This window comes from Rana temporaria, chromosome 3, assembly GCF_905171775.1.
Source record: "Rana temporaria chromosome 3, aRanTem1.1, whole genome shotgun sequence".
Classification (NCBI taxonomy): Eukaryota; Metazoa; Chordata; class Amphibia; order Anura; family Ranidae; genus Rana; species Rana temporaria.
Genome location: NC_053491.1, coordinates 97,647,711 through 97,665,716, shown reverse-complemented (window position 1 = coordinate 97,665,716; position 18,006 = coordinate 97,647,711). Strand labels below are relative to the sequence as shown.

At 42.8% G+C, this 18,006-nt stretch overlaps 1 protein-coding gene across 1 annotated transcript in view; it reads left to right on the top strand.

The window, feature by feature from the left end:
- Window positions 1-18,006, top strand: part of VPS13C (vacuolar protein sorting 13 homolog C) — a 388,870-nt gene that overhangs the window by 236,067 nt on the left and 134,797 nt on the right. The window contains exons 49-50 of the mRNA XM_040343051.1: window positions 3,299-3,468; window positions 4,550-4,794. Coding sequence (XP_040198985.1) covers window positions 3,299-3,468; window positions 4,550-4,794 — 415 coding nt within the window. The remainder of the gene's footprint in view (window positions 1-3,298; window positions 3,469-4,549; window positions 4,795-18,006) is intronic.

Genomic DNA, 18,006 nt, shown 5'->3' with positions numbered 1-18,006 from the left:
CTTTTCTCCCAATGGCCCTGCATTCACAAATCACTTTGTAAATATAATTTTTTCTGTTTTTTACATGCGATCGTGCGACTGGAAAGCTCTCTGTAATGTGAAGGGGCAACAATAGGGATGGATTAGATAGAGCAGGGACCTCACCCTTCGGCATTCACTGCTCTATCTGTTGAGATGGAGAAGAGTCTCCTCCCACAAGCCACAGCAGCAGCGCCAGAAAGGCAGGTTACCTGGAGTTTTGTGGTCATGTGATTGCATGTTAAAAAACAAAAAAATGCTGTTTACACAGTAATTTGTGACGAAGGGCCAAGGGAAAAAATTGGGAGTGAATGTTTAAATGTCAGTTTGTTAGTAAGCATTTCCTTTTACTTTAAAACATTTTTTATCTTGATCCTTATGGGCGGCATCTGTGGGGTACTGAGCCAAATCGACCATCCAGCCAAGCCAAAACTTTCCATGGAGTCGTTAAGGGATGGCTTGCTGTCATTGGCTGAGAATAACAGTATATCAAGCTCCCTTCAATAGTAAAAGACACCCTCTGTTTATGGATCTCTGCAGAAAGATAAAGCTAGATGTCCACTCAGTTCTCATTGAGTTGGTGTTCCCTTTTAAGGCAGGATGCTTTAAAAATTTGTATTAAAGGTGTAGGGGCCCCTGAGGGTGTCTGTCTGGGGTAGGTATGGTGGGCCCCTTTTATGTCGAATCTGTTTTATTAAGTTTCAAGCACGTTTTAAACCATATTGAATAAACATAGGCAAGGAATAACACATTTCCACTGAGTCTACAAGTATACATTAGGATCGGAAGGACACTAGAAGAACATGTATCGCATAAGCATAGTCAGGTAGATATCATTAAGGAATGTAGAAATAAGTGAAATTAACCAAGTAATGATAAATAAAGTACCCAGTAGACCACTATAAACAGTGGTGTATAAAACAGAAAAAAAACAAGGTTCAACGCATATGACCTGAAAGTGTGGTGAATCTGCCGATAAGATAATCATAATCTTATACAGGTACGGGAGGAGGAGTAGAAAAGGCGGAGAAATAAGGGAAGAGAAAAAGGGGGGGAATGAGAAAGAAAGGGAAAGTGGAGAGAAGGTATATGAAGCTACTCATGAGAGGGCCCAGGGGAAACAGTAGGAGTTGTATCCACTATAAAAGAGTCAAAATCAGAAGAGAACCGGAAGTGTAACCAAACGCTCCACAATAGTGTGGGCCTCACTCTTGTCAGCATCCCACGCTTGGTTGGCCCCTTTTAAGATAAATGCAGCAAATGCGTTTAAATCAGACAAGCTGTCTTAAAGACATTGTAGCAGAATACCTACATGAGAGGTGTCCTCTGATTTTTCCAGGAAAGCCAATACAGTCCTAGGCTATTGCAACTCAACCTAATTCCAAGATCAGCTAGTTTAAGCTTAATAGCCAATTCTTTTGTAAACTCCATAGAGAATGCAATGAGAGGAGAAACCGTATGTTCAAGAACACCAATTCACTCTTTTGCAGCCACAATGTTCTCTGCGAGTCTAGATGTCTTGTCTAAAGAGAAATAAGTCTCTGTACAGCTTTAATCCTATGTAGTCAGAGGTCCCCAGGGCACTGGGTGGCAACCCCCCCCCTTTTTTTTATAAATGTTTCTTTTTTATATATATATATATATATATATTTTTTTTTATTAAAGGGCCCAGAGGTCCTGGATGGCAACCCCCTTTTTTTTGTAATCTATTTTTATAAAAAAAAATTATTAAAGGGCCCAGAGGGCCCCAGATGGCAACCCCCTTTTTTTAAAAATATATATATATATATATTTTATATATATATATATATATTTTTTTTTTTTTTTTTTTATTAAAGGGCCCAGAGGTCCCCAGGGCCCCGGATGGCTACACCCCTTTTTTTTTATATATATATATATTTCTTTATTTATTTATTTATTTTTTTTGTAAAGGGCCCCCCGCTTCTAAATTCGCGGCAGCCCCCCCTTGCTTCTCAATTCCAGGCAGCAGCACCCCCCCCCCCGGTTCTCTGCTCCAGGGGGCCCATGCCTGAAGCTGTGTAAGTGGCTCCATAATTCCTGATGGCGGCCCTGCCGCCCGTTAAGCCCCTGTGCTGCCCACAAATCGGGCTGAAAATCATCAGCGGCACGCAGCCAGTGACAGCACTGCTTCCCTTCCCAGTGTTTTAAAATGTACAGCACCCCTGGCTTCCCTTTAGATGTGCACTTCTCCTTTCCTGCCACTGGGTGCTGCTTGTATTGAATTGAATTGGAATGTGATTTTATATGAGTGTGCCCAAAGTCTTTATAATATTTGATGATTCACTGCAGGTCTGGTCAGTGTTTTAAAAAGTTCCTCTATTTTACACATGGCATGGGGTCACAGCACCGTCTGTCCATTCTGCTTTAGCACCATGGGACCCCATGCCATGCCATGTGTAAAATAGAGGAACTCTTTAAATCACAGTCCAGGCTGAGTAAGGCCTCAGAGCACATGGCATTACTGTCTGTATTTAACTGCTTGATGGGCTTATTTTGGGCCTGGCTGGTTCACATGTATGTGTTTTGGCGGCCCACATTTGCGCAGGCACAGCAGCCCATTCATTTGAATGGGCCGCCATGCCTGCGTTTCCTGCAAAGAAAAGCGCATGCCTCATGTAATAGGCTGCGCATACGGCACGCCTATGCCCATCAAGCACTGAAATACAGCACTGTCTGTCCATTCTGCTGTCTGCTGTGACTTATCTGCAGTTCCCGCACTGTCAAACTTGCTGCATTTTTAGACGTTTAGGTCACGCTTTTAAAAACACAGTGCGTTTGTGTGTGCAAGAACTGCAGGTAAGTAGCATGGTGCAAAAGCAGAATGGATTTCAAGGCAACTGTATTTTTAAAATGCTGAATGCACCTTTTTTCTGCAGGAAACAAAGGCATTGCGGCCCATTCAAATCAATGGGCTTCTGTGCCTGCACAAATGAGGGCCGCCAAAACACATACATGTGAACCAGCCAGGCCCAAAATAAGCTGGAGGGGGGCCCAAAAAAAATGTTTGCCCAGGGCCCAAACCATATTAAAGACGGCCCTGGCGGGATGTGGTGGAGGCAGTGGAACTAACATCTCTCCCAGTTCGCCATCTAGCCACAGCCCTGTTTAATCATTTATTTTTTATTGTAGTATTATGTATTGAATAATTACAGTCTGCCTCACTGCTCGCATCTCTGTGAAAATTTGACTGCGTACCCCATAGTCTTAGTTTTGCTATTTTACCTTTCTGTAAATGTCCATTTTTTGTGCTTGGTGGCAGGGGGCTTCCGAATGGCTGCATCAAGAAAATCTACGTCTGGGAGAACTGAGACTGCAATGTATGTCCTCCTCAGGAATAATGTGTGTTGATAGTTCATTGGACTTTTCCATTTGTCTCAAAACTTGCACTCTTGATGACCTCAGGGTAGATGTTACCAAAGCCACATCCAGGTTTGTCATTCTCATCCCTTGTTCCAAAAAAAGTTGCCTTTAGTCCAATGTAGTTTATTAACACAGACCAGTTTTTTTTCACAATCTTTGATTTGATTACTTCTGCCTTTTCTGCTTTTTGACAGCTTAAATTAGAAATTCCTTGGTTTACTTTTTGGGCTTACTTATAACTAAACTTGTGAATGTAGTATTTTCATGTAACATTCATTGTCACTACGGGGTAAACAAAGCTGGCCAGACAATTCAAACTAAATGTTGTGGTAGTGCATAGTCACCTGAGTAGATCAGTGACCTACAGATATTACTGTAAAAGTAAACATATCTGCATTTCAACTATATACAGTAGATCATGGATTCTAGAACACGCTATATGTATGGATCTAGTGCAGGGGTAAGCAAACAGTAGATCACCATCAGGTGCCTGGTAGAGCACGGTCTGGGCTAGCTGACCCACCATCCCACAGTATCAAACATAGTACAATGCAGAGGGATTACTTGTGCAGGTTTGCTGCACTTGGCAATAGGCTTCTATTGGATCCTTCAGGTTTGGTGCACTTCCTAAAAAGGCCTGAACACAGGAGTTTTGGTGCGCTTTTAGAAAGCGCGCCACACCTGCAGGATATAATGGAGGTATATGACAAAGCACAGCTAACCTCAACGCATCAGCGTGAAAGCATGCTAAGAAACATGTCCGCTGGAAGCCTATCCGTCGGACATGTTCGGTCGTCTGTACAGACTCACCGTACATGTCCGCTCGGCCGAAAGCCCTCGCATGCGTCGATGTGAATCGACGCATGAGTGGAAGCATTGACCTTCCAGGGTCGCGGCGACATCACCGCGTATCGTGTTCGCGCGGATTTCTGTCTGATGGTGTGTACAACCATCAGACAGAAATCTCCGAGCCGACATGTCCACTGAAAATTGTCCGGCGGACCGTTTTCAGCGGACAGTCCGTCCGTGTGTACGAGGCCTTAGACTTCAAAATGCATTTGTGAAATAGACTGTACCAAAAAATTTCCTTTTTTTAATAACCCTTTCTTATGACTGGGCAGTCATGTAAAAATCATATTTTCTTTATCAGAATGATTGACCAAAAAGATTCCTGCAGCTCACGCAATATGATTGATATAGTCTACAAACAAAACCGTCAGGAGCGCTCAATCTCTGCCATCATGGAGAAGCTGTATGTTTGTGCCAGTGTGGAATTCTTGATGACTGTTGGTGATTTCTTCATTAAGGCTATGCCTCAGACTCCAAACACAGATAAACATTTTCAAAGCCAACCCAAACAATCCACTCCCACCAAGACGAAAACAGAGAAAGGAGGTAGGTTTTTTGGCCGTCAATTGACCGTGAATAATTGCAGAATGTAGTATTACTTATTTTATTGTTTCATTTAAAGCAGGGTTCCAGTGATTTGTACATTTAATTAAAGCCAGCCACTACAAAAACTGTAGCTGCTGACTTTAAATAAACACACACTTACCTGTCCTGCTGTGCACTCACTCACCCAAGCAGTTTTCTTCCTCTCTCAGCTGCGCCAAGCATCTCTACTATGGGCACCTGGCCTTGCGGCTTCACAGCTGGGTGCCCACTGTGCATGCGTGAGCGGTGCTGCGCTCTGTGATGGTCTCGAAGTCTTCTAGGACTTGTCCTGTGTCCCAGAAGACTTTGGGAGGAAGGGGGAAGGAGAACTTCTGTTTCTGATCGCCTAAAGCAACCGGAACGGAAGTGGCTGCGGGTACCTGTCAAAATTGGTTACCCGCTCCTCCCCAAAAGCTCAGTTTCCCCATCAGAAGCTGGGGAGGAGGCTTTAATGCGGAAGGTTCACTTTTGAGTGAAACTCCGGTTTAATACTCTTTTATTTTTCCCAATTTTTTTTTTTCCTGATGCAGTCTTTTTTTATTTAAGAAAGGGCTACATCCAACATCGAGATGTATTACAAATCCTACTCAGCAGGAAGAACATATTACAGATTGCATAAGAAGTACAACATATGAAAACGATTGGTGCAGAAACCAATATACGTGGTCACAAAGTAATTGCAATCTCCGGCAAATGAGAGCGCTGGCCTGCCCTTCAGGGTGTATCTGTCCGCCACTGTCCTTAATGGAAGAAATGGGGGGGGGGGGGAGGTGGGTATGGGAATGGCAGAAGATGATAGAACAATGGGGGGAAAGGAGTATATTGTGGGGATAGATTAACCCAGGTCAAAGCCAAGGAAACATTTGTTCATAACCATCTTTTGCAATAATTTTATTGGTTATAACAACAGTGATGCCCATGCAGGGGCTTAAACATCTGGCAAATGGATACGTGCCTACAGTGCCTTGAGAAAATATTTATACCCCTTGAAATTTTCCACATTTTGTCATGTTACAACCAAAAACGTAAATGTATTTTATTTGGATTTTATGTGATTGACCAAAAAAAAAAAAAGAAAGTGGCACATAATTGTGAAATGGAAGGAAAATGGTAAATGGTTTTCAATTTGAATTTGTATTCAGCCCCCCTGAGTCAATACTTTGTAGGACGACAGAAATTTTTACCCCAATGGGGTTTTTAGGCAGCTCAAATAAAGGGTTGGATGCAATACGTAAAAATTGAAAAAGGTTTATTAAGGGAATGTCACATACACCAAAAGACATGGGGAGTATAAATAGGACATGAGTAGCGGTATAGACAAAGGACATAGCAATGTGTTTTCATATAGTTTACAGCATACAACAGATTATTATACAGCTGGATACAGTGAACATTGCAGATTATTTTAATTAATCTTTTCTATACCATTTATATATTGCATTCCACTTTTTCCTCTCTACCCCTCCCCTTTTTTATTTTCCTATGAAAAGTGCCTCTACATAAATGGGGCCTAGGGCAGGGTGGGTGACCAAGTGATATGAATACGTAATACCATTAAATAATCTCTTGTAACTTCCTTTTCAGTTACAACAAAAAACCTCTGAAGAAGACCATTATGGTCGAAACGCGTTAGTATTTTTTATACATGCGATGTTCACTGTATCCAGCTGTATAATAATCTGTTGTATGCTGTAAACTATATGAAAACACATTGCTATGTCCTTTGTCTATACCGCTACTCATGTCCTATTTATACTCCCCATGTCTTTTGGTGTATGTGACATTCCCATAATAAACCTTTTTAAATTTTTACGTATTGCATCCAACCCTTTATTTGAGCTGCCTAAAAACCCCATTGGGTGAAAAATTTCTCTGTCGCCTTAACCGGGGTGAGCAGCAGTTTCTCTCTACCCATGTGTTTTGTCCCTTCTATACTTTGTAGAACCACCTTTCACTGTTTATACAGATGCAAGTCTTTTTGGGGATGTCTCTACCAGCTTTGCACATCTAGAGTGAATTTTATGTCCATTCTTCTTTGCAAAATAGCTTAGCTGTGTCAGATTGAATGGAGAGCGTCTGTGAACAGCACTTTTCAAGTCTTGTCACAGATTCTCAACTGGATTTAGGTCTGAACTTTGACTGGGCTATTCTAACACATGAATATGCTTTGATATAAACCATTCCATTGTAGATCTGGCTGTATGTTTAGGGTCTTAGTCCTGTTGGAAGGCAAACCTCCGACCCAGTCGTTTGCTGACGCTAACAGGTTTTCTTCTCAGATTGCACTGTATTTGGCTCCATCCATCTTCCCATCAACTCTGACAAGCTTTCCTGTCCCTGCTGAAGAAAAGCATCCCCACAATATGATGCTGCCACCACCATGTTTCACGGTGGGAATGGTGTGTTTAGGTTGATGTGCAGTGTTAGTTTTCTGCCACACATAGCGTTTTGCTTTTATGCCAAAAAGGTAAACTTTGGTCTAATCTGACCAGAGCACCTTCTTCCACATGTTTGCTGTGTCTCCAACATGGTTTCTCATAAACTGCAAATAGAACTTCTTATGGCTTTCTTTCAACAATGACTTTCTTCTTCCCACTGTTCCATAAAGGCCAAATTTGTGAAGTGTGTGACTAATGCCGCGTACACACGACCGTTTTTGGGGTTTTAAAAAATGCAGTTTTTAATGGTCTAGAAAAAACACGTTTTTTTTTTCAACCCGATCATTAAAACTGCCTTGCCTACACACGATCGTGAAAAAAAAATGCTCTAGCAAAGCGCAGTGACGTACAACACGTACGACGGCACTATAAAGGGGAAGTTCCATTCGGATGATGCCACCCTTTGGGCTGCTTTTGCTGATTTCGTGTTGGTAAAAGACGATTCGCGCTTTTCAGTCTGTTACATTGTGATGAATGTGCTATCTCCATTACGAACGCTAGTTTTACCAGAACGAGCGCTCCCGTCTCATAACTTGCTTCTGAGCAAAAAAAGCCCACACACGACCATTTTTTACGAAGTAAAAAAACAACATCAAAAACAACGTGAAAAATTAGAGCATGTTCGAAATTTTTAATGCCCATTTTTTACATCGTGAAAAATGCTCTGAAGCCCACACACGATCGCTTTTAATGACATAAAAAAAACTTAATTTTTTACAACCCGAAAAACGGTCGTGTGTACGCAGCATAATAGTTGTCCTGGGGACAGATTCTCCCACCTGAGCTGTGGATTTCTGCAGCTCCTCCAGAGTTACTGTGAGCCTTTTGACTGCTTCTCCGATTAATTCTCTCCTTGCCTGGCCTGTCAGTTTACTTCAGGAGACAATATTTGCAAATAGGTGACCTAAACCACTGGTTAAGGCAAGTGGGTACATAAGAGGCGAGGGTAAGGGCGGGAGTGGGAGGAGGAAGAAGAGGTATGGGGAAGGGAGGAGAAAGTGGGAAGAAACAGTGGCAAGCCTTCAGAAGTCAGGAAACGAGGATAAAAGAGGAGGATAGATAAATGACACACAAAATGCTTCCTCCACTGACTGAAAGAGCTATTAATAATAATTCTATACTAGAAGAGTTCATACATGGAATTTCATAGGTAAGCCATGGCTCCCATATGTTAAGAAATTTGTTTTTTGAGTCATTGAGGAAATTGTATAGCTTCTCATTAACCAGCATTGAATTTTTGTGTTATTTAACCACTTCATTACAGGGCACTTTCCCCCCTTCTTGCCCAGGACAATTTTCAGCTTTCAGCGCTGTCACACTTTGAATGACAATTGCATGATCATACAACGCTGTACCCAAACAAAATTTGTATAATTTCCTTCCCACAAATATAGCTTTCTTTTTGGTGAGATTTGATTACCACTGGCTTTTTTATTAAAAAAGACCGAAATTTTGTTATAAAGGTTTTCTTCTTCACTGACGGGCACTGATGAGGCGGCATTATTAATATGTAAATTTGATGGGCACTAATAGGTGACACTAATAGGTGGCACTGATGGGCACTAAAAGGGTGGCCCTGATGGGCACTAATCAGAGGCTCTTTACCACGATCGGAGATGCGGTGTGTCAGAGTGGCTTGTTATCCTTTTGGACGTCATATGGCGCCCAGTCAGGATAACCAAACCACTTCCCGGCTGTCATTCTGCTATAGGCCAGCGGGAAGTGGTTAAAGAGGAACTTTGGTCCCCCATAACGTTGACTCCCCAAAACTTTGGCCCTACTGCCTTCCCCCCAGTGCAGTCTGCTATAAAAATCCAGCGAGTGTGCAGATATGAAAGGTTCTGCTTGGCCCTTGGGCCCCAATAGAGACCTGTAGCACATATGCACACGTCAGGATTTTCACACCCTGAAACCTGCGATCGCCATACCTGCTCTGTCTTTGCAAATGTATGGGAGACCCCTGGGGTTCCTGGTGCTGTGCTGTGTAAAACTGCCTGCAACCATTCATATTGATGGGTAGCTGTACATAGTGCCATAAAATCCAGGCACACAAATACACTGTTTTCTGATTTTATATATGGGATTTGCTTTATAAAACAAAACATCATTGCTTGAGATTTGGTTACCGTTTTTGGCTTGGGAAGAAGCAGATGGACACAAAGGTATCTGACTTGCCCTTGGATCCACAATGTGGATAGACAGGGCTAACTAAAGGAAGAGGGAGGGATCTTGTGAGCCAATATGGAAAGAAGGATTATGCTTAGGATTTCACTAATGAGACGAAACAGATCTATTCTTTCATAATGTGTAGATTTTTTTTATTCTCCAGCTGCTAAATCATTTCTAATCATTTTTAGTCTGTCTACATTTCTACTACTGTAAAGTCCACACACAAATTCTACTTAGTTAACCCCGCCATCTTCCCCATTACAGTAGTTAACCTTGATCCTTCTGTTCCTCCTTTCAAATTGGCATCCACCCTTTCTTGCTCTTCATCAGTAACCCTGATGCCTTATGCTCTCAAAGCATTTTGAGAATGTTCTGCACAGAATTTTTAGACCATTTGAAGTTCTGCAGCAAACCAATGCAAACAAGGTGTAGGTGTAGAGATGGTCTTGCAAGATAGGTGACAGGTTTTTTTTTAATTTGAAGGTGCAATGTTTGTAGCAGATGTCCCTCTTTTATGGACCAGTTTAATAAACAGCAAGCCAGTATATGGCTTCCTCTATTTCCTGCTCATGTGACGGTGTTTCATAATGGCAAACACTAATTAGTGACCTAGATACTTCCTGTAACAATACTCCTGATGTTAAGCACTCCATGGCAGATTTAATTAGGGCTTCTGAGGAACAGAACAGCCCTTTCCGTACCTGCTTCATGAAACCTAGTAACCCTATTTCGTCATGATTTCACAACATGGGATTGATGCACGTCACGTACTCTGAAAGCCAGTAAGAATTATAGCAATGTTCTCTTCAAACTGAATCTGGAGCGTTTCAGTATTTAAGCGAAATAATGACAGTAAAATGTGGTGTTTTTTGTTTTGTTTTGTTTTTTATTAAATTCCTTTTTATTTAGGAATTTTGCTCTTATACACACTGTGCTTACAATCTTATACAAAAATATACATTAAAATACATTTAGTTACGTTTCCATAAAACCTTATTTTTATTATCAACCGTGTGGCCTTTTGTGTATAATATCTATTTTTCTTTTTCCTTCTTCCCTTCCCCTCCCTACCCTCCCTCCTCCACCATCACCTTTTTACTGCCCTATTGTGTCTAAATTCCATTTTTCTTTCTTCCCCCCAGGATTCTCTAGGGTCTAATTCGTGTGCTTTTTCGCCTTTAAATTATACTTTTTTACTCCTTTCCACCTTTCCCCCTCTTTATCCCACTAAGCTCCCTATCTCTGGAGTCTATCTATTACCAGTTGTGGTAACGCAAGGCTGTCATCCTCCAGCCATGGTTGCCAAATAAGTTCAAATTTACTTGTTTCCCCCCATACGACCATATGACAATCTTTCTCTTAGAAGTAGGGAGTTTACATATTGGATCCACTGCCTCCCTGTGGGTACCCCCGGTGCCATCCAATGTCGTGCAATAAGTTTTCTCGCCAAATATAGTAATCTGTTATCATGAGGTACATCGCTCTTGAAAACCGCTCGACATCTATAGCCCCCAGTAAGTACACCAGGGGATCTAGAGGGACTGGCACCTGAGCCAGTCTAATTATACACTGGGAGACTTCTCCCCAATACTGATGTAATTTTTGGCATCTCTATATTAAGTGTATAAAATCCCCCTGGTGTACTTTACACTTTGGGCATTGGGGGGAGTCTCTTCCTCCCCATCTATACATCGGTAATGGTGTTCTATATGCCCTATGCAAAATAAATAATTGTTATTATCTGTGTGACGCAGATACCGATACTACCGGAATGGATTCTAAAGCTCTGTCCCACTGGTTCTCATCTATATCCCCTATATCTTCTACCCATTTTCTATGGCATCTCAGAGAGGTATGATCCTGCACCATCGAAAACAATTACATATATATTTTTGATATTAATCCTCTCCGGTCATCCGTTCCAAGGATTTCCTCTATCAGGGACGGTGACACTATTGCTAATGAATTAGTTTTTTGTTGTGTCTGCAGAGCATGTCGGACTTGGAGCTATTGATAAAACCCCTTTGGACTTAGCTGGAATTCCTGACACAGCTGTTCGTATGTTTTTAATACCTCCCCCTCATACAGTTGTGCAAAAAAAATATATCCCTTTCTCTTTCCGTAGGGTAAATCCCCTTTATTCCTGTAGCTCTGGGTATCTTGGATTATGCCATATCGGCGTGAAGGGCAACAAACTGGTTACCCCCAGAACTTTCCGGATCTCCCCCCATACCCTTTTAAGAAGAGTGCATATCGGAGCAGAATACGGTATACTAGGCAGGTCCATTTCCAGATGTGATGCTGCCTCTAACGTGGGAACAGATATAGTCACCAACTTACATATAGGGTCCTCACTCATTTCCCGCCCCCATCCTGCCAACTGCTGAAGCTGAGAGGCCAGAAAGTCCATTTTGGGGTGGGGGACTACCAGACCTCCTCTGTCTTTTCTATACTGAAGGGTAGCTAAACTTATCCTGGCTACCTTCTTTTTCCAGATTAGATCCCTCATTAATGTATCAATTTGTTTAAACCATTTGTTTGTGATCCATATGGGTGAGTTATGGAAGACATATAGAAGCTGTGGCACCCATACCATTTTTATTAGGTTTGCCCGTCCTACCACTGACAATGGGAGCTTACACCAACTATTGCATTTCTACTTCTGTCTATCCAGCAGAGGGTCTAGGTTCAACTGAAGATGCTTGTCCGGGGATACCACCACTCCCAGATACTTAAAACTGTTAGTTATCATAATCTGTTCTGCTCCAACTGGCAGGGGTTCCCTTAGCTTGTCTATAGGCATCAAGGTTGATTTAGACCAGTTGATGACAAAACCTGAAAAACTTCCGAATTCCCCTATTATCCCCATCACTGCCCGCAACGAATCGGCTAAATAGATAAGCGCGTCATCCGTGCACAATGATATTTTGGCTTCCCTCTGGCTCCTACGAAACCCCACCACCTCTGTGGCAGTACGGATCAGGATGGCCAGAGGCTCGACCGATAGTGCGAACAGCAATGGGGACAACGGACACCCCTGCCGGGTCCCTCTGTATAGATCAAATACAGGCGAGAGTTTATTATTAACACAAAGTCTGGCTCTGGGTTTAGGGTAAAGCACCTTTACCCATTCTATGAACTTACTCCCCAGTCCAAATCTTGCCAGGATCTTTAGGAGGTAGGGCCACTCGACACTATCGAACGCCTTTGCAGCGTCCAGTGACAGAATGGCCCTACCTCCCAGATTGTCCACCAGCACCTGTATATTCATGTATAATTTCCTGATATTATCCGCTGTAGAGCGAAAGGGTATAAAACCGGACTGGTCCGAAATGATCAGTTTATCTATTACCCGTGATAACCTCATGGCCAGAATTTTAGCCAGGAGCTTAACATCCGCATTCAATAAGGAAATCGGACGATTCCAACAGGAGCCTATCTTTTCCCGGCTTTAATAATACTATAATTATCGCCTTCTGCATACTACCTGGCAGAATACCCATTTCAACTGCCTCCTGTAGGGCCTGTAACAAAGGTGGCAGAAGGATCTCCCCATAATGGGAATATACCTCTACCAGTATACCATCCGGTCCTGGGGATTTATGAAGTTAGGCCCCGTCCAGGGCTTCCTTCAGCTCAATCAGGGTTATGAGTGAATTCAACATTTCCCTATCTACCTCCGATAACTGTGGGAACGGGCAAGTTTGTAAAAACAAAGTCCTATCCAATGGACTATAACTGATCTTATAAAATTGTTGAAAGTCCTTTTAAAATTTCAACCCCAAGATTATGTATCTCCCCAGTTTTGGCCTTTATTGCTAGAATATTAGACGACGCCCTTTGCTCCCTAGCTAGGACGAGAAGCCGGCCTGTATTTTCCCCTTCCTCAAAATAACTTTGCTGTTGAAAATATCTACTCTTCTCTACTGCGGACAGCAGGACAGAGTTATACAAGGATTGTGCCTCTATCCAGGAGTCGTGTTTAGCTTGAGAGGGGTCTGCTACCAATGCTTGTTCTCTAGCCTTCAATTCGTCCTGTACCTTGTTCTCCCATTCCCTGGAACGAATTTTGATACCAGATATCTCTTTAATAAGGCATACCCTCAGAAATGCCTTAAGTGTATCCCACACCATCCCTGGACTGGCGGATCCTTTATTAAAATATAAAAACTCCCTTACTGCCTCTCCTATTCCATCCGATGGAAGAAACAAGGTCAGCCAATATGGGTTCACTTTCCACAGCGGGTGGTCCGATGTAACCGAGACATTGAGCCGTACCCAAAATGGTGAGTGGTCTGATATTAGGCGTGGTTCATAAGCCGAGTGCTCTACCCGCTGCATTAACACCTCATTTCCCAGACCTAAATCTATACAGGAGACACCACCATACGTGGTAGAATGGCATGAGTAGCATCTATCGTCTACATGCCTCTCACGCCAAACATCATAGAGTCCTATTTCCAAAATCAGGGAGGCGAAGATCGTTTTACCAGTTGTCCGCCTCGCTACTGGGTAAAAAGGACATTCTATCCAGACCCCTATCCAAAGTATTATTAAAATCACCCAGGGCTAGTACCGATACATCCGGGGATGAGGCCATAAATTGCGCTAGTTTTCTTAGTGGTGCTGCTGTAAACGGTGGGGGGACATATATTGAAGCAATAATACACATTAAACCATTCATTTTACAGTGCAAAAAAACATATCTACCCTTTCTGTCCACCTGCTGTTGAATACATTCAAAAGTGACATTGGCAGAGACCATCACACTTACGCCCCTAGAATAGAAGGTGTGTGTAGAATGGTATTGTATTGGATATTTGCGCGAATTCAACAGATGGACAGAGTCGGGCCGCATGTATGTTTCCTGCAAACATATTACCTGAGGTTTCATTTTATCAAAATATTTAAACATCGCATTTCTTTTGACCTTATCCCCCAAGCCCCTGACATTCCAGGTTATTATTCCTGTTAACCATTACAACTCAGACAGAAACAGTTACCTATACACCAATAAGCAATAAACCATAGACCTTTTGCCCACATAAGTAGCCAACCCCTGTAGAGCTTCTCTTTAAAATACATTTTCCTACAAAATCCACTGCCGTTCTCATTACTTCAGTGTAATAATCCTACCTCCTCTAGTGAGCCTGTGTTACTAGTGTAAAAAAAAATATATATTTATACCCTTTTCCGAAATTTATTTGTGGTGTGGCTCCATTTTCCCTCATCCCTCCCCCCCTCCCCCCTCACCTGCCCAACTGGGCCTACCCTGGGGGCCCTAACCTCTACACTCCACTCATCCCCTCTCCCCTTCTCTCCAACATACATCCCTTTGAACCCCTGTTCTTCTTAAAGCTCGTTTAATCACAACAATAAATAACTTGACATGAAAACCATGTGACCTGAAAATCGGATGCAAATTGTGCGTGTATGCTATACGCAGATACTTGCATTTGGGCTGCCTCCGAGGAGAGGAGGGGCAGGATGTGCGCTGTCAAATAACATAGAGCTAGGATCTCCTGTTTACTCGACAGGAGCTGTAATACGTAGTTCAGTCCCGTGGATCGGCATTGGACCAGTGTTCTGTCTATTATAGGAGGCGGGACTTCGTATTAAAGAGGCCCCCGAGTAAACAGGAGATCCTCTGTGTATTTAATCTGACGGTGCTCGTCTCCCTGTCCCCTCCAAGGCAACAGTAATCTGACATGAGGCTGCATTGATGGGCACTGATTAGGCTGCATTGATGGGCAATGGTAAGGCTGCAGAGATGGGCACTGGTGCGGCTGCAGGTGGGCTCTGACCCTTCTTTTGCTTCCAAGTTCTTTATTTAAAATGTGCGGTTTTTTTTTCCTGAAACTTCCCTCTTAAAATGAAGGTGCATTTTATATGCCGGTGCATGTTATATGCCGATACGTACAGTACTTATTTTATTCACTGCACTGCAACTCAATTCATAACATTTGTATCATGATTTGTTTCTGGATTCTTGGTTGGTATTCTGTCTCAGTCTTTTAAAATGCACCTACAGTATGTTAAAAATTGCAGACCCTTCATTTATTTGTAAGTAGGCAAACTTACAAAGTCTGCAGGGGATTAAATAATTTTCCACTATAATCATTCATTGTATTGCTCACGGGCAAAGCTTTAAACCGAGAAAGACCTTTTAGGATATTAAGCAACCATGATTAAAAAAGTTTTAATATAAAATGGGTCTAAAGCCTAAACCCTTCTTTTCATTAAGGTAAAAAATGTTTAGGCTTCAGTCTGTCAAGCTTGTCCCTTAAGCTGAGTAAACACACACGGTTTTTATCCTTCAGTCAGCTGGTTGAAGGATAAAAACCTCCCACAGATTCACACATCCACTAATGATGTGGATGCAGGGATCTCCCCCTGCTGCGCTTTTGTATTTTAACAGTGCAGCCTCTATTCCCCCTTGTCCCGCTTGTCAGAATACACAGATCAACATTGCGGCCATTGGCCACAGCATCTGGTCGAATGCTGATTTTCCAGCAGGACTGTTCAACAAAAGCCAGTCTAATGATGGCTTTCTGTTTCCTGGTGAACCGTCCAAATTTTGATATGTGTATACCCAGCTTTACCATGGATGGGCAGTGTTGCAGATTGCAGGGGGGCGCAAACATGACAACCGTTCAATCTTTGTACAATCACGATTAGATTTGCCAAAGCTGTGTAATATGAGGACCTACCTAAACTATCCAGTCAATCTGTGTCCAGGAAGGTAGGCCCTTGTGTGACCTAGTTATTGGTAGATCTAAACAGATGATACTCAAGAATTGGAACGTGTGTTGAGCTTTAGTTTTAAAATGCCAGTGCATTTTCAGTCCAGTCTCGCTTTTATGTATGTTTTTTTTTTTTTTTTGGGGGGGGTATTCCTTTTTCATGTGCGTCTTGTAATAAAGGATTCTGTATGTAAGGTAGATTTTTTTTTTTGTGGGATACTGTGAGAGTGATTTGAACATGGTTCTGTGTGTGGGCCTTCCTGTTAGACAGAAGCCATTTGTTAGATCGACTTCTATTAAACTTTCTTTGATCAGCGGCTGCAACCAAAATCTAACCATCTATACACTTACACTAACTGTTCTTAAAGACCTTCCCTCCTCCCTCCTCCTACCTATCTGGCATACCCTGAGTAAAAAGGATCTGTGTACTTTTTTTTAGTCCAGTCCAGAGAGCTCTATGAGTTCTGTGAGCCGAGACATCACCTATAGGCTTCCAGGGCCAAGCCGTTATTCGCGCTTCCTCCTCTCCCTGCTGCAGGGGAGCTGGAGCTACAGGATCATGTGACCGGACAGGATTAAAAATAGATAGGTACTCAGATCTTCTTTTATATAGGGTGTTATGCTTTTCAAGACTTATTTCATAAATGTCTGAGTAAAGCAGATCGTTCTGCCATGTACATAGACAGATTTTAGTAAATTCTCCTGTTGATTCATGCTCCTTTTGCATACATTGTTTTATTACTAAGGAAATTAGTAATACAAAAGACAAACAGACTATAAATAGACACTTCAATTGACTTTACTAATTTTACTCTGGTTATTATCCTAGAATATTATGTGTGCAACATTTATAAAATGAAAAGCCATTACTGATATTCTGTACAGTGTAATGGCTTTCCATGACTTTCTATTTAAATCAGCTAAGAACAATTTAATCAATGGTGAACCAGGGGCGGACTGACCATTCGGTCAGTCGGGCACTGCCCGAGGGCCCCGTGGTGGGAGGGCCCGGGCCCGGCTCAGTCCACCCCTGGAGGTGCCTGCAGCAGCGTCAGCTTCTATGTCTACACAATAAAAAAAAAAAAACGTACTCTGTACCCCCGAGATGCCTTGAGTTGAACCATTAAATCCTGGGTGGGTGATGTGACTATTGTAGGCTCGCTCCGCTCGGGAGGTATGAGCTGCCTCGGATGGATGGCTCAGAGCCGTGCGGGGATGTACAGTCACTGTGACAGGCGCTCCGGCCACCTCTCCCCCCTGTGGAATTCAGCTGAGGGGGCGGGGCCATAAGTCACTGCCGCGGAGGATTGTCTGAAGGAGCTGCTGGACTCGGAGGCAGAGCAGACATAATTGCACAGACACAGGAACGAACGGCATCCACGCTGACCTGCCTTGTGTGAAGAAGCAGGTCAGTGTCATAAATAATGAAAGCACTGTGATTAGTTACTGTGACAGTCTAATCTGTGTTATAAGAGCCATGCTGAATTGATTGTTTCTTTACATTGTTGCCCTGTGCTGTGACAGTGGGCTTATTTACCAGGTAGCAGGTCAGGTCAGTTGCTATTTACTAGTGCACATGATGAGCCATCCATCCCGGCCAGCTCATACCTCCCGACCCTCTCTTACAACAGCCACATCATCCTAGCTAGTGGGATTTAATGGTTCAAGGCACTACTTTCTCGGGGTTACAGACTCAGTTTTTTTTATTGTGTATGATAAGCTGCCGCTGCTGCGGGCACCTCCAGGGGCGGACTGAGCCGGCCCGGTCCCTCCCACCATGGGACCCTCGGGCAGTGCCGAATGGTCAGTCCACCCCTGCACAC